General features: G+C 43.0%; 1 protein-coding gene across 1 annotated transcript in view; it reads left to right on the forward strand.

The window, feature by feature from the left end:
* crocc2 (ciliary rootlet coiled-coil, rootletin family member 2) overlaps positions 1-22500 on the forward strand; it is a gene marked incomplete at both ends in the record, with an annotated part of 37606 nt that extends 15106 nt beyond the window's left edge. Inside the window, 24 exons of the mRNA XM_080032042.1 lie at positions 396-595; positions 1119-1301; positions 1756-1900; positions 1998-2144; positions 2708-2938; positions 4833-5026; positions 5727-5854; positions 6196-6365; positions 6469-6648; positions 7163-7297; positions 7377-7520; positions 9544-9782; positions 10723-10882; positions 10974-11141; positions 14772-15156; positions 15244-15374; positions 15578-15698; positions 16202-16365; positions 16449-16889; positions 18110-18259; positions 19157-19357; positions 21075-21206; positions 22123-22302; positions 22417-22500. Of these exons, the coding sequence (XP_079888168.1) occupies positions 396-595; positions 1119-1301; positions 1756-1900; positions 1998-2144; positions 2708-2938; positions 4833-5026; positions 5727-5854; positions 6196-6365; positions 6469-6648; positions 7163-7297; positions 7377-7520; positions 9544-9782; positions 10723-10882; positions 10974-11141; positions 14772-15156; positions 15244-15374; positions 15578-15698; positions 16202-16365; positions 16449-16889; positions 18110-18259; positions 19157-19357; positions 21075-21206; positions 22123-22302; positions 22417-22500 (4413 nt within the window). The remainder of the gene's footprint in view (positions 1-395; positions 596-1118; positions 1302-1755; positions 1901-1997; positions 2145-2707; positions 2939-4832; positions 5027-5726; positions 5855-6195; positions 6366-6468; positions 6649-7162; positions 7298-7376; positions 7521-9543; positions 9783-10722; positions 10883-10973; positions 11142-14771; positions 15157-15243; positions 15375-15577; positions 15699-16201; positions 16366-16448; positions 16890-18109; positions 18260-19156; positions 19358-21074; positions 21207-22122; positions 22303-22416) is intronic.
* Positions 22501-22719: the final 219 nt, after the last annotated feature.

Below are 22719 nucleotides of genomic sequence, written 5' to 3' on the forward strand. Positions count from 1 at the left end.
TAGTTGTAGTGTAGAGTTTAGAGCTTTTGAAGGCATTGTATATGTTTTAGGACTGTGCAACTGCTCAAGGGGACCCAGAATAATCTCTCAGGGGTCATAAACTGACTAAAGGAATAAGGAAATAAATATCTTCTGTATATCTACTGTATTCTCTCACCTCCTTGGGCATCTTAAAGTCCTCCAAATAAGACAATCTGTTAATGTCCACACTAAGCTCATTAACTGTAATGAGAGCTCACAAGTAGATAAAGCTACATTGTAGAGTAGAGCAAAAGCCAAACATTGTGAAAACCACTGTTTTAGAGGGATGATACCCTTTGAGTGTTTTAACGATGTTAATCCCAAGTCTCTCCCTTCACAACACAAACAACCACACCCACACCTACAAACCTCAGGACCTGCGTGGCCGTCTGGATGCTGCCCTGGAGCAAGTGGACACGCTGCGCCATCACCTGCAGGAGAGAGACAGTGAGAGGAGAGAGCTGGAGCAGAAGGTCCAGGAGGGAACCAGGAAAAGTCAAGAGGTCCAAACAGCTCTGGAGGAAAGCCTGAGAGACAGCAACAGGTACCGCTGCTCACTGGAGCTCATCTCCAGGTACATCCTAAACAGGCAGTTGTTATCCTTTTTCTCAACTGGTTGTAGACTGAAGCTAAATAGTAGTTGCTTGGTGTCTTAGCTGTGTGTTCTGTTTCACTAACTTTACCTTTTTATTGTTATTTGTGTAATTGCCTTAAGGTTTATTTAGGGAAAATGATTTGCCCGCCCCTGTCATAGCCTGTATATGAATCTAACTGCACAAACATAGAGCGTGCTGTCAGACCAAACTACTAGCTGTTGTTTTGATCTGTCGGTCGGAGACTAGGTTTTATGTTCAATTAAGCAGAACATTTTCACTATCATCATAACATACTTAAATGTATGGAAACCTGTCCAACAACAACATTACTAAAACACTGTGCAGTGTTTGTCATGTTGTGAAGTGTTTTGTCGACATTGCTTTTTAGATGATAGATAACATCAAGTGTTACAATCATGATGTTGTTGATGATCATTGTGCAACCAGTGACCTTGGCACACTCTCTGGCTTTCTATTGCCCTGCCCCTGTGTGTCTCACAGTGAGAAAGGCCGCCTGGAGACGCTGCTGTCAGGGCTGCAGCAGGAGGTGGACTCCCAGCGTGCAGAGCTGGAGGTACTGCGGGGCTCATCACTGGAGCTCCAGAGACAGAGGGACCTCCTGAGGCAGCAGAGAGAAGATCTGGAGAATCAGCTGGCACGCCAGCGCACAGAGGCCCACAGAGGGTACAGCATGAGCGGGGAGAATGACCGTTACACAACACACATCCCGTCACCCGCGATTGTTTTCAAGCTCCACTTGTTTAGAGTTCAGATCAGTAACACATGTCATTCTCTAGCCGGCAATGCACCCACATGACATTTGTATGAAAATGTAAATCATTTACATTGCATTACTGCACTCATGCAAGAAAGAAAGCTTTTTTCTTCATCTTTTTTTTCTGGGTTTCTTTTGCTTCAAAAAAATTTGATTAGCCGAGAATGGGAGCAGGTCATGCGATACAGGAAAAAAGCAACTCCCTCAGTGTTCTGCCCTTTGGCACCAACATTTCTCCATCTTTCATATAGTGGAGATGGATTACTGTTAAGGGATTTTGTTTATATAAATACTGTGTGTGTGTGAGACAAAGAAACAGTGTGAGAGAGCCATGCACAGTTTGTTTAACATGATGTTTTTCAGCGAGAGGAGTCTGGAGGAGCTTGAAGGGAAGCACTCAGATCTACGTAGGGAGCTGGTGACAGTGAAGGAGGCTCTGAGTCAAATCACCCTGCAGAAGGACGTGTTGGAGGACGATAAGGCCAGCCTCGCTCTAGCTCTTAGCAAGGTACATTGCTTTGTTCTGCACCAGGTAGCCTGATGTGTATCACTAGATTATCTCACAGGGAGTTTAATCCCTCTAATATTCACAATTCCCTCCACAGATGGAGTCCCAAAGTGCTGCACATGAGTTAGCCCTCGCCAAACTGCAGAATCAGGAAGCTGCCCTGAAAGATTCTCTGGACAAAATGGCTGCCCTGAGCGAAGGCTTAGCCAAAGACAAGGTGGAACTCAATCGTATCCTGCTGCAGGTCAGTGGCCCTGCAGTCGCCCTCTTCCGTTGATAGAATAGTGTTGAATAGTAGAATAAAGTCTTAATTTTAAGAGAAAAATATATACATAATTCATGAAAACATATTACCACTCACCAGTCTAATGGCAGTGTCTGTCAACCACTTTTTGTCTCAGGTGTCCAGCCATGCCACACACAGTCAACAGCAATCTATGATAACGTGTTGGGGATTTGCCAAAATCATTTTGTTATTTGTGAAAGAAGTATGCTATAATTTCACAGGATGCTCCAGGTTCCTCATTTTAATGCAGGGAAAGGTTGATTTTTTTCCCCCCTAAAATAACAAACAGCCTTAAACCATGACCTCCTTCTCATAATATTACTTTCTTTCTAGTAATATTATGAATTTATTCTTCTAAAATTACGACTTTATGCTTGTTCTGTTACCAAAATGATGACTTTATTCTTATAAAATAACGACTGTATCCCGTTATTCATTTACTTATTCCTTCTTCAACGTGGCCCTAATACTCCTTGGTCAAACTGAACAGCATTGAATGATTTGTGGTTCTCTCTTTCCAGACAGAAGGTGAGAAGGCTGAGCTATGTGAACGTAGAAGGGAATCCGGAGCAGAGCGGGCCGCAGCCAGAGAGGAGACAGTACGGGCCCAACAGGAGATGATGGATCTGCTCGCTGAGAAACAAGTCCTGGAGAACTCCCACAGACACTTCCAGGATCTCTGCCAGAGGCGAGAAGCAGAGCTGGGCCTGCTGCATGAGGAGAACGCTCAGGCCCTGGAGCAGCACTCCCAGGTCACAAGCCTTTCACACACACACTTCTGCCTCCATCCTCCCTACTCCCACCACCTGGGAGAACTGTGTTAATGTTATAAATAGCTTTCAGCAGGTTCACAGAGCTTGTTGTCACATTAAAATGTATTGGAGGAACTGGACACATCTGCCATGTTTTTTTTTTCTTTCAAATGGGATACGGAGAGCAGTTTGAGCCACACTCTGTGTTTTATGAGTAGCTTGGGACGTAAGAAGCAAGGGATCTTCATGTAGAAATGTGAACTGGAAAAGATTAATAGATAGACATATTACATCCAGTGGGACTTAGTGAAAGACCCAATAAATTAACACCTAAAGTATTCTCATTCTTCCCTCAGCAGATCCAGATCTCCCGATATAGTCGCCTAAAGAATGAGAAGAATCCTCCTCTGTTTTGTTATCTGTTCTGAATGTGAAACTGGGATTTCCATGTTGATCTCAACTGGAATATAACACACCTAAACAGTTTGACAAATTCCATCCAAACAGTTTTTGATAGCTTATCTGTAAAAATAAATTGCAGTGTTATAAAATAAGCCCTGGAGTGGCCTCCATAGCACTAAGCTAACATTTCAACCCCTTATTGGGCACCACTCACATCCGTAACATTGGTGTAATTCATCCACTTTAATATTGACCTAAGGAGAGGCTGAAAGACATCATGTACTAATATTTAGTTAGTGTGAGTTCATTTTACTTTGGTTCAAATTCAAATTACAGTGATTGTTGTTTTTCATACAATTCGTTGCAGTGAAACATTAGAAGTTACAGGGGCCCCGGGCCCATTATGGGTTGGTGTGTTAATAAGTGGCCGTAAAGAGACAGTACAGTATATCAGAGAAATACCATTTTGAGAACTTACAGTTTATTGTTTACATTTTTATTTATTTTTTACTTTCATGTTTGTGCACTATATGAATCTGAATCCAGAAGCCAGTAAGTGTCCTGAGCATAAATGACATAGCCAGTCTAGCTGTTTCCCTTTGCTTCTATTCTTGATGCTAAACTAAGCTAAACAGATGTTTCCAGCTATACATTTTACAATTTTGCATACAGACATAAAAGTGGTATCAACCTTCTCCTCTAACTCTTGTCAAAAGAGCAAATAAGTGTATTTCACAAAATGGTGAAATAATACTTTAAATCACACAAAATCTGTTAATTGTCCAAACCTCAAGTTATTTTTGGCCCCGGCTTTTAAGCCCTATGCTAATCTATCATGTTTGCCTTTAAACGTAATTCCCATTGTAACTTGCCTGCTGAATTCGGTGCATTTCTAAATTATGAGTCCCTGGAAAATCCTCCTCAGTACTTTCATGCGATAATCTGTTTTTTTGGAGTTAAATAATCCACATCAACTGCACATGTTCCCAGTTCATTATTTTTGTTGCTAGATATAGGTCCTGTGGTGTGTCATTGTGATTTAAGTGGTAACTGGAAACAAATCATAACCCCACTAATCATTTTTGTTCTGCTTTAGGCGGTGCATTTGTTATGGCCCCTCAGTTTCTATACACTGCCATGAATCACCTAAAGTTTGTTTAATTTATGCTTCATAAGAGCAAAAGAGGGCTACGTAGAGTTCAATATTAGCACAGCCAATGTGGCCGCAGAAGATTTAAAGGCTCTGTGGTTCATTCTCAATCCAACAGATCCACAGTACCAACCATAATGTAACTGTTACCGTAGGAGTTCCTTCTGCAGCTCATATATGAAAAATGCCCACTGTTATGACAATGCAACGATGAAATGTGTATGCGTTAGTTTGCATGCGTATAAGGACCTTCTGTCAAGTTGTTATTTTGTCAGCTCGAAGCAAAAAGGATAAATGAATTGCTTGATGGCATTTTTTTTATTTGTGTGTGTCGGTCTCCAGGTCAACAGGCAGATGCAGACTGTGTCAGAGGAGCTGTGTGCGTGCAGGAAGGAGCTGGAGACACAGACCACAGCCCTAAAGAGAGCTACCCATGATAGGGAGGAGCTGGCCAGGGACAAGGCTGCTCTGGATGTCAAGCTAAACTCCACTGACCGAAAGGCCTGTGGCCTCACGCAGGAGCTGGTTGCACTTAGGTCTGAGTGTGTTTGTGTGTGTGTGTGTGTGTGTATGTGTGTGTGTGTGTGTGTGTGTGTGTGTGTGTGTGTGTGTGTGTGTGTGTGTGTGTGTGTGTGTGTGTGTGTGTGTGTGTGTGTGTGTGTGTGTGTGTGGTTTGACTTCTAAAATGTTGTTGACCAATTTCTAGTTTTCCCAAGTGTTTTTGCCGCAGTTGCATGCAGAACAAGTTACAGTCAAATAGTTGTTGTCGTCATTGGTTAGAATCAGGGTTGGGGTTAGGCATGTATCAATTAGGGTTTGGTTATGGGTGTAAGGAATGAATGTAAGTCAGTTCTACAGTGTCCATCAAAAGCACCATCAACAACCTTGTGTGTGTGTGTGTGTGTGTGTGTGTGTGTGTGTGTGTGTGTGTGTGTGTGTGTGTGTGTGTGTGTGTGTGTGTGTGTGTGTGTGTGTGTGTGTGTGCGTGCGTGCGTGCGTGCGTGCGTGCGTGTGTGCGTGCGTGCGTGCGTGCGCGTTTCATTCAGATCATTTTGAAGTAAATGTTACTTTCTAAAGCACAGCGAGTGCAGTCACAAGTAACAAGGGTCTTTAAGTTACTTGCTTTTATTTGGAAACTATGCTTATGATGGATCATTGGATTTTATGACCTTCTACACCTAGAGTTTCAAAGTTATTTTTTTCAGAGCTAAAAACCACTTTACCGCTGTGTTCCAGAGCGGAGAAGGAGTCCCTGGAGGCAGCTCTGTTTGAGAGCCATGAGCTAGCCTCGTCTCTGGAGGCCGAGTGCTCCAGGATGGAGGGGGAGAGGCGCAGCTTGCTCCATGCTAACGAGGCCTTGACGCGTGAGTAGCCCCGTCCCTCAGAGACCCCCTGTCCTCCGTGCCAAGCCCCCTGGCCGTGAAGCCTTTCCAACAGCCCTCTAGAGATCCATATTTCAGCTGTGAGCTCTGCAACAGCTGGCCTGTCGAATCACTGGAGCTGCTTTCTCAGCTGACCAGGGTCCCACCACTCCACACATTACACACATGGATCGGATAAGTGGCGTTAAAGCAAGCATGTTCCGCATAAAGACATGGACCAGTATCCCATGTAAATACATCTCTAAATGAAATCTTGCTGATCCCGAGTGTCTGCATCTAATCATTGACTGGGGTTTTGATAGAGACTTGATACATCTGTTCAGGTGATGGTGCACGGATGCGTGTAGATGCTGAACGCCAGTTTACACAAGCTGCACAAGAGCAGAGGAAGTTGGAGGAGAAGCTGGTCCAGGTAGAGAGGAATGCCCTGTTGACCCTGAGCAACAAAGAGCAAAATCACAGAGAGCAGCTGGAAACTGAACACATGCAAAAGGTACAGTAGGACCTGGCTAGCTTAACAACTTTCTTGTTCTGATTCTTGCGCTGTCTATTAACTAATCAGGGGTGTGGCTGTGTGTATGTTTGATGCTAAACAGGATCAGCAGTTTGTGGAGCTGACAGTTGAGCGGGAGCAGGCTGAGGAGCAGCTGCGTAGACAGTGTGAGGAGCTGCGTGTGCACAGCCACAAGGAGCTGCAGCAGGTGCAGGAGGAGCTGGCCAGGATGCAGCAGGAATTCAACCAAAGCCTCCTGCAGGCTGAGAGTGAAAAGCAGCAGGTGTGTGTGTGTGTGTGTGTGTGTGTGTGTGTGTGTGTGTGTGTGTGTGTGTGTGTGTGTGTGTGTGTGTGTGTGTGTGTGTGTGTGTGTGTGAGAAATAGTCTCATCGGTGTGTTGTGTTTTTTTTTCATGATAATAGTAAATCCAGATTTATTTATTTTTTTACAACAAAAATGTGACATTCCTTGCAATTCAGTCCTTGTGAAAAGTCCAGATGTGACTGTTTTATTTAGGACAGGTTTAGATCTCAGGTCTATTCACCAATTTATGAAGAACACATTGGCACTTTTAGTTTCTGTAATAAACATTTTTTTAAGTAGCTGTAGACTAGATTTATCCCTAGGGTGGCTTTGCTGTAGTTCACATTTTCCAGTGTGAAGTAATTGGTAGTTTGCAAAGCTATGCTTTCAAAGTAGCTTTCCCAATACTGCTTCTGTATGTCCAAGTCCCCATGGCTAAACCTTTTGTAAGCTTTGTAATAAATGATAATAACATGGCTGTCCTCTGTGACCAGGTTTTGTCCCAGAAGGAGACAGAGAAGGCTGTCCTCATAGAGAAGCTAGCATCCCTGCAGCACGAGCTGGCCACTGCAGGCATGGAGCTGGAGCGGGCGCAGAGAGAGACACTTAGACAACAGGAGCAGGATAAGGTAAAATATGCCAGGGTCACGTTGTCTCAGGATATTTGTGCTTTACGTAGAACACAGCTAACTGATTTTTGTGTTTCAGAATGCAATGATTGTCCTTCAGTCTGAGCTACAGGACCTGCGTAATCAGTTTGAAGACTCTCTCAACTCCTATGAGAATGCCAAGAAGAGTTTAGCTGAGCAGGTCAGAGAGTTGAACCAACAGAGAGAACATGCACAAAGGGAGGTGAGAACCTTTGAACCTTTTGTTCTGCCTTTCTTTTAACACAAACATGGTGCTTGTCTCCTCAGTGGCACCAGTGGTGCAACGATGATTCATGCAGGACTAATGGTCATTTTACGGGAGTGAGGATGTGGATAGGGCCGTCAACATATTAAGCACCTCATAGAATATATAGGGTGGATGTCACCTTAGTGGTTGGTGCAGTAATGGATGGGAAATTTCAGGCTTGTTTAGCTTGGCATAGGATTGGAGACCACGAATCTGCCTCTAGTGTGAGGGGGAGTTTGCACCAATTACTACTAGTGTGAGCGAGAGCAATTTACCATCGGCCACTGTTGACATTGGCCGATGCCACAGAGCTCTGCTAGCATCAGGGTGCCATCAGGTGCACAGGGCCAACTCCTACAAGGAGAGGTGTTGTCCACTCATAAAACGTCTGCTCAGCACTTGCTCTTTGTGTCTTTCGTCGTCCATTTTTCCTCTCCATTGAGAAGAAATGTAGTTCCAATGACCTTAATGTAAACATAAATGCGCAATTAGAGACTTCTGGCCCAGTGACATACCACTAGGAGCCACATTAGCGCCGTAAATCTCAACTCACGGGGTTGCTTTAGGTCAGGATCCCATGGGTTTTAGTAAAATAACAAGCTCACAGTCACCTCATTAAGATGGAACAGAAGAGTTGTAAGGGTCTAACCATTACTTGATTTAAAAGCCTGTTTTCCCTGGAAAAAAGGGGGATTGTTTATCCATGTGGGACTTTTTGGTTTAAAAAAATGAGAAAGAAATGGGGATCATCCTGTCTTCTTTCTGTCTCTTTAGTCTTGTCAAAGGATAGTGAATGAGGTTGTGTGGAGCCAGAGCAGAACAGTTTTTTGGTTTGGAGAGGCCTCCCTACCATAGATCAAGTCAGGCTTCAGCGACACTGTCATATTTGGCCACCACCCTTGCTCGCTTCCTTGTTTGATTATTTTCACTTATCCCATCTCGGGATTCTCTTGTCAGACAATGACAAAGCAGGAGTGAGAGAGTGTGACAGCCAGGGAGCTAGTGAGCATGGTAGAGGAACAAAGCAAGGGGAGAGAGAGGGAGAACAAGTAGGGGGAGGGTACGGTCCCTGGTACCGTAATATGAAATCAAAGTTTGAGTTAACCCGTTGTGTAAATAAGCCAGTGAAGGAAGTGTTTATTTTCTCCCATGCAGCAGCGAGAGGCTGGCTCCACCGGGACTCCCAGGTCCCCCCTCTCCTGTCCACATAACACAACACTGCCGCCCTCATAGTCTCTGACCCATCCCACATCCCCCCCAAAAAATAAATCTGATAAAATAAAGTATAATTGGCCAAATCAGCACTGGCTTGTTTTCTCTCACATTAGAGTTTATGAGAAAGAACCATCTTGTGTGGCCTCTGAACATAACACTGGTCCTCCTCCTCATCCCGTTACCCCATATCCCCCACCATCTCCAGGGGTGGGGTGGGGGGTTAGCTGTTTATCATGTTGCTCTGTGTGTATTCTTTACACTTTGAGCCGCAGAAGGAGATGGGGTGAGACAGCACCTGGCTACAGGCCCAACCCGGCTCTTATCCATGCCCAGATAAGCTCTGTCCTCCCCATTTCTTGCTACACACAACATGTTGCAATAAAACAGAATATAGGTTGTACGGTATCTTGAGATTATGCTCCAAGCACTTGAAATAGGAGATGTTGAGGTTTGGCTTTCAAACAATGAAGTGCAAATGCATTATCTGATCCAAAGACAGGAGGATTTTTTTCCTACTTAAACCTGATGATTATATACATGTGTTTGAGCGTTTGATGTTCTATAGGTAACAGCCTAAGACTTCAAATCTGTATTATATTAGGTTGGCAAGCAACCAGAAAAAATGAAAAAGGATAGATTTTAATATAAATAAATATAAATACCCTAATAAATAAGAGGTTTACAATTGATCCACGAGACATCCTTATTTACCCTCGTTAACATGTCATGCCTTTCATTCCATTTCCATAACCTTGACATGAAGTTAGAGAGCCTTCGTCAGCAGCTGCAGGAGGCAGAGGATGGACTCACTGAAGGGCAGAGGAACCTGATTGAGGCTCACAGAGAGCTCCAGGAGTGTGCACAGGAGAGGGACAAACAACGGAAAGACGCCCTGGACCTGAGACGGCTCCTGGGTGATGAGACCAGAGAGAAAGAGGCCATCCAAGCCTCCAACCACGAGCTCCGAGTTTACATCAAGAGAGCAGAGGGTGACAACAGCAGGTACAGCTGGCCACCTGGAACTCTTTCTGTAAATTCAGAAGTTGAAGTCTTTTAGCAGTAAGGTTGGGCGGTATTATTTTTCATACCCTTCCCTTAATTACCGGTACACGGTAATATCGTGAGGTAATAGCAATTTCTACTTCAACTGTAGCCTATTAGTTTTAGTTTCACGCCTAACACTACATTATACAAGATTACATTGAACTAGTCACAATGAAGTTTCCTTCGCCCAATAATCATTTTAACTGAACAGCGCTTGAACATATACAGTAATTCCAAATTAAGGAAACCAACAAAATCACTGCATGTAATTTACTTTAAGCTGGATTCTTATACCTTTGAACTCGATGAAAAGTTCATCCTCGCTGAGGTTCGTGCATGGTGGATTCTGGTATGGGAACGTAGACTTGAAGTATTTCCATCTCTGGCTGTCACCTTCTTTATGCAAATCTTGCACACAGCCTCGTCAAGATTTGCTGGTTCTCCGAAGTCATTCGTTTGAAACCAAAAATGCTGCCAGACTGCAGCAATTGCACTTTATTTCGCAACCAACAGGTTTGCGTTGGCCATGTATCCCTTGTGAGAAGAGGCTGTCACGTGGCATGCGAATATAAGCACGTTGTAATAGCTTTGTTAGCTTTTTATTTATTTGACAAATCAGGCCTCCATCATTTAAAGGAGAACTGTCATCACTTTTATAGAATATTCCAAAACAGGCATTGGTGCTGCTGCTGCACATGGACACACACTTAAGGCATTTAAGATAAACATATACCGCACATTACACATCTGGTTTTTACATGACGGTAATTTAAGGAATACAATGCTATTTTTCAATACCCCGGGATGCTGTATTTCCATATTACCACCAACTCTATTTAGCAGCTAAGGGTATTTTGAATGGTGTCCGCTGTGTTAACTTTAAACATATCATGACTAGCTTGAGACGAGCTGTGGAGGAGAGGGAGCAGAAAGTGTCCGTCTTGGAGGAATGCAGAAGCTCGATGCACGGAGAGTCAAGCACTCTGCGGGGCAGTATGAGAGAGCTGGAGAAGGCTCGCCTGCAGGCACGCAGAGGACTACAGGAGCTGCGCAGACAGGTGAGCCATTAATGAGCTAACGGCTTTCCATATGATTGATTTTCTATAAAGGATTTCCTTCAGGTAGCTTGTGCTGTGTTCAAACGAGCAGGTAAAGGTCCTGGAAGGGGAGAAGAGCCGGCAGAAAGAGGAGCTGCGAGAGCTGCAGGCCCGGCTCTGTCAGGAGGAGCAGAAGGAGGAGGAGGCCCGGCGCGAGGCTTTCACTCTCAGACAGAGAGTGCTGGAGTGTGAGGCTGGCAGAGAAGCAGCACTCAATGAGGTAGAAGGCCGCCGGGAATTACTCTGTTAACAACATGCTAGAGCAAACATTCCACCTTTGCATACATACTTGTGGAATACCTTCCATACTTGTGCTGAGACAGGCAGCATGAACTCCATCACACTGTACATTCTACTGTTACAGTCAGATTGAACATTTAGGCTTTGTATTCAATAAATCAGAAATGATTTTAACCTCTTCTGTTCCATAACCCTGTTAAGGGTCCCCACATTCTCATGACCGCAGCAGATAGTGTTGTCATGTGAATGTATTGCATTTCCTTTTTTTCTGTTTCCAAGAGCAGGGACGAAACTCCAAATGGCCCCATTATTATGATATATTTAAGCCTGGTTAAGTGTCTTTGTTCAAACTAAATACAAATAGCTATACACCAGTCGTGTGACCTTTCTTCATATCAAGCATGTCAGCTCTGAGGATGGGAAGCTCTGGTTAAAGAGCTAAAGAACATGGTTTCATTGTATGCCTCAGCTATTAGTGTAGTAACCCCTAACCTCTTATGAAACCGTTTAGAAGATATGTTTGGGAACCCTGTCAGTGAACTTAACAAGCATGTCATCTCAAAGCACATTAACCCGTTACAAAAACCATGTCCCTGTTATTTACACAGTTAAGTATTGGTCACCAGATAACACTGCAGTGTTGTAAATCACTGTTTTTCACTGCTGTAGTAGAAACAGTGTTAAACCCTGTTGCCCATGTTCTTGCAAACATGAATTCCTTTGACTAAATATTCTTAAATTAACCCGCCACAAAATAAATGAAGCAAGGGAATGTGTCAAGCATTGTCATGTAAACCAAGTATAGCATACTGCATTTTTTTTCAATCACAGGAAGGTGAATTATTTATTAAAGGCTATATGTGTGTCAAAATACCATTATATATCAAATATTGGCATACTGCAGGGATATCCTGCCTACACATCGTATTCTAAGAAACATATTTGTTTGGTACAGATTCCCACAAAAAATCTCAGCATTATCATTTAAATAGGTTTTTCAATAAAAATGTTAAAGTGTAACTGCACCCTTTTACTTCTACCTTTGAGATAGAAACTGAATTAAAACTGCAAGCAGTGATGACCGGGCCCTCGCCCACACATGCTGCAAGCCGGAAGCGCGGAATTGTCGGCGACGCGCTCGCCTTCTGCACATACCCAGCAAGTTTGATGATGATAGGACCTACGGTTAAGGAGTTATGGCCAATTTGTGGATAGGCAGCGCCCCCTATGGGTTGGTCGCGATAAGCTTCGAGGGACATGCTACCACATGACTTCTGCACATACCCAGCAAGTTTGATGATGATAGGACCTACGGTTAAGGAGTTATGGCCAATTTGTGGATAGGCGGCGCCCCCTATGGGTTCGTCACGATAAGCTTCGAGGGACATGCTACCACATGACTTCTGCACATACCCAGCAAGTTTGATGATGATAGGACCTACGGTTAAGGAGTTATGGCCAATTTGTGGATAGCCCCGCCCCTGTGGCGCCCCCTATGGGTTAATCAAGATAAGCTTCGACATACATGCTACCACATGACTTCTGCACATACCCAGCAAGTTTGATGATGATAGGACCTACGGTTAAGGAGTTATGGCCAATTTGTGGATAGGCGGCGCCCCCTATGGGTTGGTCGCGATAAGCTTCGAGGGACATGCTACCACATGACTTCTGCACATACCCAGCAAGTTTGATGATGATAGGACCTATGGTTAAGGAGTTATGGCCAATTTGTGGATAGGCCCCGCCCCTGTGGCGCCCCCTATGGGTTAATCGCGATAAGCTTCGAAGGGACATGCTACCACATGACTACTGCACATACCCATCAAGTTTGATGATGATAGGACCTATGGTTAAGGAGTTATGGCCAACGTGTTATTAAGCCCCGCCCCTGTGGCGCCCCTATGGGATTCATCGCGATAAGCTTCTAAGGGACATGCTACCACATGACTTCTGCACATACCCAGCAAGTTTGATGATGATAGGACCTATGGTTAAGGAGTTATGGCCAACGTGTTATTAAGCCCCGCCCCTATTCACATATTTCACATTTAAAGACTTCCTGTTGATTTTGGGGCGGGGCTTCAAGAGGCTATTTTGTGGGGCCTGCAAAGATACATTTGGGGTTGTAATTTGGTGCAGCTAGGTATAACACAGCCTGAGCTATGATGAATTAAAGTTTCATGAGGAGCGTATTTACGCGACACTTTGACCCCAAAAAGATCCCTGGTTCTCGGCTAACTTCCTGACCTTTTCGCAATTTAACATCGGGCAAGGGTCTTTTGTATTTGAGAAGTGGTTTGACGTCCCTGGCGTAAAAACTCTAGGACCAGTTCGTCGAAATGCGAAAAGATGTAAAGTGGCGGTTTTAGGCACTGAATCCAACATGGCCGACTTCCTGTTTATTTTGGCCCAGGACATAAAATTGCATTTAGGTGGGCCTTGGGCCAATACATGTTGTCCGGCAATTTCAGGCTGCTAGCCCAATTTTTGAGCATGCATTTCCTGAAAAACTGTTTTTGGCCATAGGGGGCGCTATTTTTGTGCACAAATCCTGAACCACTGATACATCGAAATTTTTTGCAGGTCTGATGGGTACGCCACATATTTTCAAGTTATGCATGACGGGAAGGGGGTGAAAAGTGACAAAGTTGCGGCGGAATAAAAAGAATAATAAGAATAAAAATCATACCGATTACAATAGGGCTTTCGCACATGTCTGTGCTCGGGCCCTAATTAAATCTCTATTTTGTTAAAGAACACATATGTGCTGGTAACTTAAGATCGGCAATTTAAGAAATTTTTTGTATTGTACATAATTTTAGAACTTTACTAAGATTTGAAAAAAACTTTTTCCTTCGGGTTCGAAATATGACGTCACGATGTACTTTTGATACATCGTGGCGTCATCACGTCGCCGCAAAGCCGGTCACGCTCATTATATCTCCATGGCTGGTTCATGAGCTACTACTGTTATACCATCCCTCAAAGGATGTTATTTTGGGGGTAAAGACCCTTCACTTCTACCGGCAGTGTGCCTGTGCAGTGTGCACACACGCACACACACAGACACACACAAACACACACACACAGACCCGGACTCGTTCATTGCTTGCTTCACTTGATTGACACACGCTACCGCTCCCTCTCCTCGCACACACACACAGCCGCTCGCTCACTTGCGCTACTCTGTCTCCTAACACTACGATAGAGACACCCGCCAACAATTAACAATAAGAAAAGTCCTCCACCTCAGACGACCCATCTGTGTGGCATAAGAGCCCCGTCACATCATGTAGCGACAGTGCCGTTAGACTTTGTGTCACTCGATTTTTCAAGGAAGTTATGTCATTCAGATCTTCGTGAGTGACAGCTAACAGCTAGCCCGCCTCCTTCACAGACGCCGTGCCCCGAATGTCGGCCGGCTGATGTCGGAATTTTAAAAACAGAGTTCTAAAACAGAATTCAGAATCCATGGCCTGAATGCATTTTTCAAAATTGTGCAGTACGCTCAAACAGGGGGTGCAGTTACCCTTTAATGATGATGTAGAAAGTGATAATCCCCCTCAATATCGCAAACCATATTGCAATTGTGACTGTGTTTGCGCAGGTTGCATGTCAGCAGCGCCGTGCGGTGGACCTGGAGGCAGCAGAGTGTCAGAACAGAGAGCTGCTGCAGGAGAGAGAGGCTTATCAGCAGCACAGTGACCAGAGACACAGAGAAACCAGCACCCAGCTGGGGGAAGCTCTAGAAGAGGCCAGGATCCAGGTCAGGGAACTCTCTGTGCAGGTCGGATTCACTGAAAGCAAGGTCCAGGGTCTGGAAGAGCGGTTAGGCCTGGCCAATGCCAAACGCAGGGACCTGGAGCTCAAGTTGGCAGGGCTGCATTCAGCTCTGCGTCGCACTGTTGGCACCAGCCATACGAGGCTCTCAGGCACACCAGGGTCCCGTAGACGGTCTCCCTCCCCCTGGAGAAAGCACCTGCAAATGAAAGGTATGCTCATGCACTTTTACAATGAGGTGTCATGATGTAGTTTTTTTGCTGTAAACAAATGGATGAATGAGTGTGTTCCCTGGTTAGGTGGAGACAGTGTGACAGAGGGATCTGTGTTGTCCTTGTCTCGTGGTGAAGATGAAGAGCTAGACGTGGATTCAGTGCACACAGTCCTAAGGGAATTTCAGCAGGAACTCAGAGACACACAAAGAGACAGGGTAAATGTGAACGACCTCATCACTGGCTCAAGGACACAAACGTCATACTGTGATCATTGGGGTTGTTAACCTTAAGTTGGACTAGCTTTTCAGACCACCGGATCCTTCCTTCAACAATTCAATTAAATTCACTTATAAAATATAAAACTGTGTATATTTCATAATTTTTTGGCACTTCTTTATCTCATGTCTTCTTTCTTCAGGATGAAGCCAACGCTCAGACAGCTTGCCTAAGTCAGCAGGTGACAGAGCTCCAAGGCAGCCAGGATGAGTCAGCCACCCAGCTGCTACTACTACAGAAGGCCTTGGAGCAATCGGAGCAAGGTTAGAACCAGTGGGTCATAGAAAAACTTTATATATCAGTTATTATGCCTTCACGCTGGCGACAGCCGAAGGAAAGAGGCATTAGTTTTTTCTGGTTGTCTGTACGTACATACATCTGTCAGTCCTGGCCATTCTTGTGAGCGCAATATCTCATTAATCCTTTGAAGGATTTTCTTAAAACTTTTCTCATATGTCCACTCGAATTCAAGGATTTACTGATTACATTTTTGAAGGTTAAGGTCAACTGTGACCTTGCGTATTGTGAACGCAATATCTCAAGGGTCAAAAGGGCAAAGGTTACTGCATCCTCACATATTGTCAGGTCACAGTGACCTTGTACCACATTGTAGCTTCTTAGGAGCTTTACCTTATTTAAAGCACTGCATACCACCACCACGGTTGGGCAATTGTATGCCTGACCGAGGCATATAACCGGCACACAGTAGTTCTGGTTAATTCAGTTTTCTGTTCTAACACACAGCACATTTAACACATTCTTCCAGGAAAAAGAGAGATAGCAGAACAATTGCATGAGGCGCTCACGTCCCTTTCCCTGCAACAAGAAGCAGCACGTCGTACAGAGAGAGAGAAGAGGAACCTTGAGGTGGAGCGAGTTCAATTCAGGAGAAGTCTGCAAGCTGCTGAGGCTGAATCCAGGACTCTGCAAGTATGTTAAAGGAAAGGAAATACTGTAGATATAAACTAAACCAGTGTACAACAGCACTTCAGTGACAACTCCTTTCTCCACAGGACAAGTTAGAGCTCTTGCAGGGCTTAGAATCTCATGGCAATGTGGAACAACGGAAGCTGAAGGAGTCTCTTGAGGCAGCAGAGAACAGGGTGAGCCACCTGGAGCTCGCACAGCGCAGCCTGGAAGGTGAGCTGCAGAGGGCTGGGCTCAGAGCAGCAGAGCTGGAGGCAGAGGCTGGGGCCCTGCAAGAGAGGCTGGAGGGGCTGAGGAGGAAGCTGGCTGAGAGTGAAGACCGCTGTGCGGGGCTAAGGACCAGTGAGGAGAGGCTGGCCATGTCACTGGCCCGAGCAGAGCATCACGAGAGCCAGCTGAGAGAGCAGATACACACGCTGTCAGACACCCTCAGTGACAACAGCAGCAGCAGCGCAGCAATGCAGGAGCAGCTCACACAACTGCAGAGTTCACTGACTACCACTGAACAGGACCGGAGGCTGCTGCAGGTATATCACCTCATAAGCCTTAATACAGGAGAGGTTAACAAGATAAATGCTTTTTATTGAGGTAATAATTAACGTAATAATAGGCAATAAGGACCTTAATAGATGCTTATTAACAGTAGTATGTGCTAATAAGACTCTATATAAGTGTTAATAATACAACTTAAGTAAGTTAATTGTGAGATTATAAGACATTTATAAGCACTTATAAGAAACCTTTACTAAGCTTTTGTGTTGCTTTATTAAGGTGAAAACAACTTTGTTAATGATTTATTTGCAGTTAATTAGGCACTTCTAAAACAGTTAATTGTGCCTTTTGAAGCTGCCGGATGTAAAAGCAAGAATGAAGCCTTAATAAGGTTAATAGATCCTTTATTAAACAGTTCATTAAGCTTTTTGCAGCTACTGGATCTACTATCGATTCATAAACAAAAAAGGTTCAGTAAAGTGCTTCTATATTATAATTATTATATCACAATAACATGTTTATGATGTTATTATTAACGCATATAGAGTCTATAATGTTAATAAGCATCTATTAAAGGCCTTCTTTCTTATTCACAAACGCTTATTATAAGGACCCTAATATAAAGTGTTACCAATAACTACTGTCAGTGGTAGGTACATGAACAAGCTACAGGCAGAACATTCTTTATAGGAAAAACAACTCCATTTCTGTCACATAAAAAATGAAAAAGTGCAGTGTACTTTTAACTTGTAACGTGAGAATGGTTGATTGAAACTTCAAAATAAGACGAAAAGCAATACTTCCATTGCTGTGGTTTGATTTACAGTGCAGCTATGTAACCCTCTCAGCTCCACACTGAGCATTTTTTTTTATTTACATTTGCCGCTGTGGTTTTCCTGGAGGACCTCAAAGACCGAGCAATAAAATGTGCAGGCAAGCTCATTAATTTCTCCAATAGCTTCTCAGGAGAGCTTTCCGGCCTTAGTTTAGGAGTGCACTTTAAAGATACTGAGCAAACAAAAACACGTCTGGTATAAATCTCTCGATTTGCTCAAAAGCTGTCAGGTCATCGTCGTAATTTTTTCTTTTTGAAAAATCCCAATTCTTGCCTGCACCTTTCAACAGGGTGTCAAGAACTGTAAACGAGAAGGAATATAAAGGTAAGAGGGATAAATAGAGGGTCAGTCGAAGTGCTAAATCGTCTTTTAATGAAATGAGTGGCTCATTGTTTGTATCAACATGTGTGTGCCCATAGGAACGGCTGGATAAAACACGAGATGCCCTTTCAGAGAGTAAGAGACTCAATCACAGGCTGACAGAGCAGACGCAGAACCTTCAGAGAGCCCAAGAGGACCTGGAGCTTCAACATTCTGAGCTGGACAAACACAACAGGACACTGAAGGAGGTCAGTCCTGTCCCGCTGAGGTTAAAAGAGCAAATAAAGGTGCAAAAATTGACGCTCCATTTTGCTCAAAGTTATTTTATTTTTATTTATAATAAATCATACAGAATTTCATACACATACAGTGAGGTAAATACATTACAGATTACACATTACAAAGTCCCATCCCTCTCTTTCTCTTTCAAAGGTTTTTTTTATTAAATGACAGAGTTGCAAAGCAATTGCTTTACAATGGATTATACACTTTTTCCCCTTTTTTTCCCCCGAACATACCCCACCCATATCCCACCCTCACACCCAATTACAAACAATCCTGCATTAAGAAATTAGTACACAAAATAATAGTCCCATCCCTCTAAACAGTAGCACTGCACCATTCAATGAACACTAGCTTTGAGGGATCACAAGTGAAATGCACGCATTAAAAAATAAAAAATAAATAAAATAAATTACAAACAATTGAATAAAAAAGAACATAATGTACACATGTACAACAGTACATAAGAAATATACCAAATGAAATGAAATTACTCCTAAATAAATAATCTGCAATTGATAAGAAACATGGGATAAGCAACACTAAACTCCAATATACGTTAAGTGTCCTTTATCCTATCTACAGTTGATATGAGTGGCCTAGCTAAGAGATACCAAAAGCTACCATCTTTGTGTCTTGGGGCATAAGATGGGCAACTTCTGGAGTTACTCCAAATGCTGCTGTGATAGCAGAACGTTCTATATGAACTTCTAAAACATTTGAAAAGGTTTTAAAAATCAACTGCCAACAATGATAACGTTTGGGACAGAACCAAAACATATGTGAGAGGGTAGCTGGTGCTTTCTTGCATCGGTCACACATGGGATCAACACTATATTGATGTATGGACGATTGTTTGACAGAGCCTGAAGCATCGTCAGGAAGCTGAACTGCAGGGCCAGGTGAGCTCCCAGCAGCTGGAGAGAGAGAAGGAGGAACTGAGGGACAAGGTCAACAATCTGCACAACTCTTTGCAAAAGCTACAAAGTGAGAGGGCAGAGATGGAGAAAGTCCTGACACGCCTTGGTAAAGACAAGTCAGCACTCAGAAGGACACTTGAGAAGGTGAGCTGACCTATCCTCTGCATTGTATTGTAGGAATGGTTTGACATTGGGGAAAAATAATTTTACCCCGCTTCTTTCTGAGAGTTAGATGAGAAGATTGATGCAATCCTGTTAGGTTTGAAGGGTAAATATGAAGCTACTGCCAACAGCTGGTTATCTTAGCTTAGCATAAAAACTGGAAACGCAGGAAAACAGTGTCTTATTTCCCAAAAATATAAAACTTTTGTTAAAGGTAGAGTCAGCAATTTAAACTGCTAATTCCTGTTGTCAAAATCCGCTTTTTGTCAAAATCAGTGAATATCTCTTGATCCGCTACCTGTCTGTACAGTGTGCGCAGCCTGCGCACTGAAAAAAACGTCCAGTGTTATTATACACAGCCCAGGCTCTGTAAACTGGAACGTATAAAAAAGGAATGTAACCAAAGGGGGCCCACCATAGTAAGCAACATGCCCATTTACTTGGCCTAGGCTGTGTATTAACACCAGATTTTTTTTCAGCACACACACAGAATGGACAGGTAGCCGATCGTGAGGAGATATTCACACATTTTGACAGAAATGTTTGACAACAAGCATTCTCCAGAATCGCTGACTCCACCTTTAACAACAATCTTTAGGATTAGTTTGACTAAAAGTGTCCTGTCTTGTTTGAACTCTAAAAAATAAATAATAATAAATCACAGTTATTCTGAAATCGAGGCATACACGTAATAGTAGAGAAAGTTCTTTAAATGCTGCATCGTTTAAATATTGCACTTCTATAAAATTGGGTGACTTAAAATATAATAAAAAAAGTTGATGCAGTGGTTTTATATTGCAAAAACAATAAAAGTTAAGAAGTTATAGAAATACACTAATTCAGCTGCGCTGTTATGTCACAGCTTAAACAGTCAAGGCTTGATCCCCCTTTTGATGGACCCCAGAACATTAAACAGCTGACATGAAAAGTCTCGGTGCTGAATATGAGGTAAAAGATTTGAAGTATATAAGAGGAGCCAAACCACAGAGTGCTTTAAAATGTCATTAAAAGCATCTTAAAGTCCATTTTAAAACTGCTGGAAGCCCATGTATATATAGGAGCCAGGACTGAAGTAATGTGCGTTTAGTGCTGGTCAGAAGCCTTGCTGCCACATTTAGATCAAGTAAAGATGCAGCAGTTGAAACATTAAGGCACATTAAAGATTGACCTCCCATTACACGTTAAAGAAGCAAGTTCTGTTCAAATCTTTAAATAGAGTCTGGAAAACTACCTCTTCTCAGTTCACTACAGCTCACCACAACATTTGGCCTTTTAATATACTTTTAACATTGATGTTTTAATGTGGTTGTGTTGTTTAATGTGTTTTATGTTATCTGCTTTCTATTAATGTTTTTAATATGGGTGTTTTAATTATTATTTGAATTTTTTACATATTTTATTTGTAAAGTGTATTGGGACCATGCTGCATGGGGATTGTGCACGTTAAATAAAAAATGTTTGGATGCTGTTGTTTGTCATTTGCATAACATTGTTTGTTCCATTTCCCTCATATTCATCTATGTGTCTCATAATGTTCAAAGTGGTGTTAAAAGGAAGGACATGTGGACTGTGAGAACCAAGAGGCTCTGTGCTTAGCTTCTGCTGCACACATTACAGGAATGCACACATGTGCAGATTCAGAAGACGCATAGTGAAGTGGTTATGTTACATTGTGTGGCCCTGGTGTTGTTGTTGTCAGGTGGAGATGGAGAAGCTGAGGAGGGAGGAGGAGACAGAGTCAGCAGCCAGAGAGAAGCAGCTGTTGGCTCAGACAGTCTGCAGCCTGGAGCAGGAACTGGCTGACAAGCAGGAGGAGCTGGTGACTGTGCAGGTGAGAGGCTGCTGGACTATAGCCAGGGAGGGGTCACGGCTCACACTGGACAGGGCAAAGTGTTTACAACTTGTACACTTGTAACATTCATAACATAAACGTACACATAGAATTTGTAATTACAATTACGTGAAATATTTGATATGAGCATATTAGTTATATATATATAATATAATATTTGTATTTTGTAAGACTTGATGGTTAATTAAAACCATATATTAGGTAAGCTCAAGTAAATCATTATTGTGGGGTTTATATATAAAGAAGATAGGTAATTTATTAACAATGATTTACGGAGAAGCTGTGGTATTAAAAAGGTGTGTACTTCTTCCTATTCCTTTTTGCACATGTAATACCAATTATCAAGTGTTTGTCAATGTAGGACTGCATTATGCTTTCTATTTTTGTAATATGTTGTTTTCTGCATGATCTTTTTGCTTCTTTTTTACTTGTTCGAAATAAATGTATTCAAATCAAATCATGAACAACATACAGTACCTCTACAACATGTAGTTGATTGTTATGAGTTGTTCATAACTATCAACTACTTTCTTACTTTGCTTAGAATGTATTTCAATAAAATAGTTTTTTTTAATGAATCTTGAACACTTTCCAACTTAATAGAAAGTACTGTCAGCATAAGTGGGTGCAAATGGTTTCATTTGCTTGGATGAAAAGCCAGATCTGACCAGCAGTAGCAGATCAGGCATAAGTCTCAAAGGGAAACTGCTACTGTTACCTCACAATTTATTAGAGGGATTATGAACTTGGTAACCCCAGGGTCTGAGAACCGCTGAGTCTCCCTTATGCTCAACTACCGATTAGAGCAACAGAGCACAGCATAAAAAAAAACCTGACCTTTACCTTTTCTTGTAGCCTATTTTTTATTCTTTAAACTCACCTAAATTGTCTTCAGGCCCAAATCTCCCAGTTGGAGCAGTGTCAAGCACATCGCCTCCTGGAGGTGACAGCCCGCCATCACCAGGAGTTGGACTTGGAGACGGATCGTCTGAGAGACAGTCAGCTCCAAACACAGCTGGCCCTGGAGACTAGGGAGAAGGCCCATCGCCAGAGGGTCAAATGCCTGGAGGAGCAGGTTTGAATAGTTAGTTTAGAAGCTCTTTTCTTGTTGTACGACAGCTTAATGTCTGTGCTTTTGTGTTTGTGTAACTACCATCTAATTGGACTGTTTCTTTGTTTTTCTGACTAGGTGCTGACTCTGAAAGATCAGCTGGATCAGGAGACAAGAAGACGACAGGCCTATTTCAATCAGATGCTCCAGCCCGGTGTGTAGTAGGCATAGACCATGCAGTCAAGTATGTAGCACCTCTGGATTCCTCATTGGCTGTTCCTCTGGCAGCGTCCCAACACCATTATGTTACAAGCTACGTCCGCATTTGGAAGCGCACACAAACCGATCCTAAGGCGTCTGCTCCCATGCACATGTGCACACCGGATTACATTAATCTGCAGGAGAACTCAACAACAACAAACAATGAGTGTTTTGTTTATA

This window comes from Ammodytes marinus (genome assembly GCF_949987685.1).
Source record: "Ammodytes marinus genome assembly, chromosome: 8".
Taxonomy (NCBI): domain Eukaryota; kingdom Metazoa; phylum Chordata; class Actinopteri; order Uranoscopiformes; family Ammodytidae; genus Ammodytes; species Ammodytes marinus.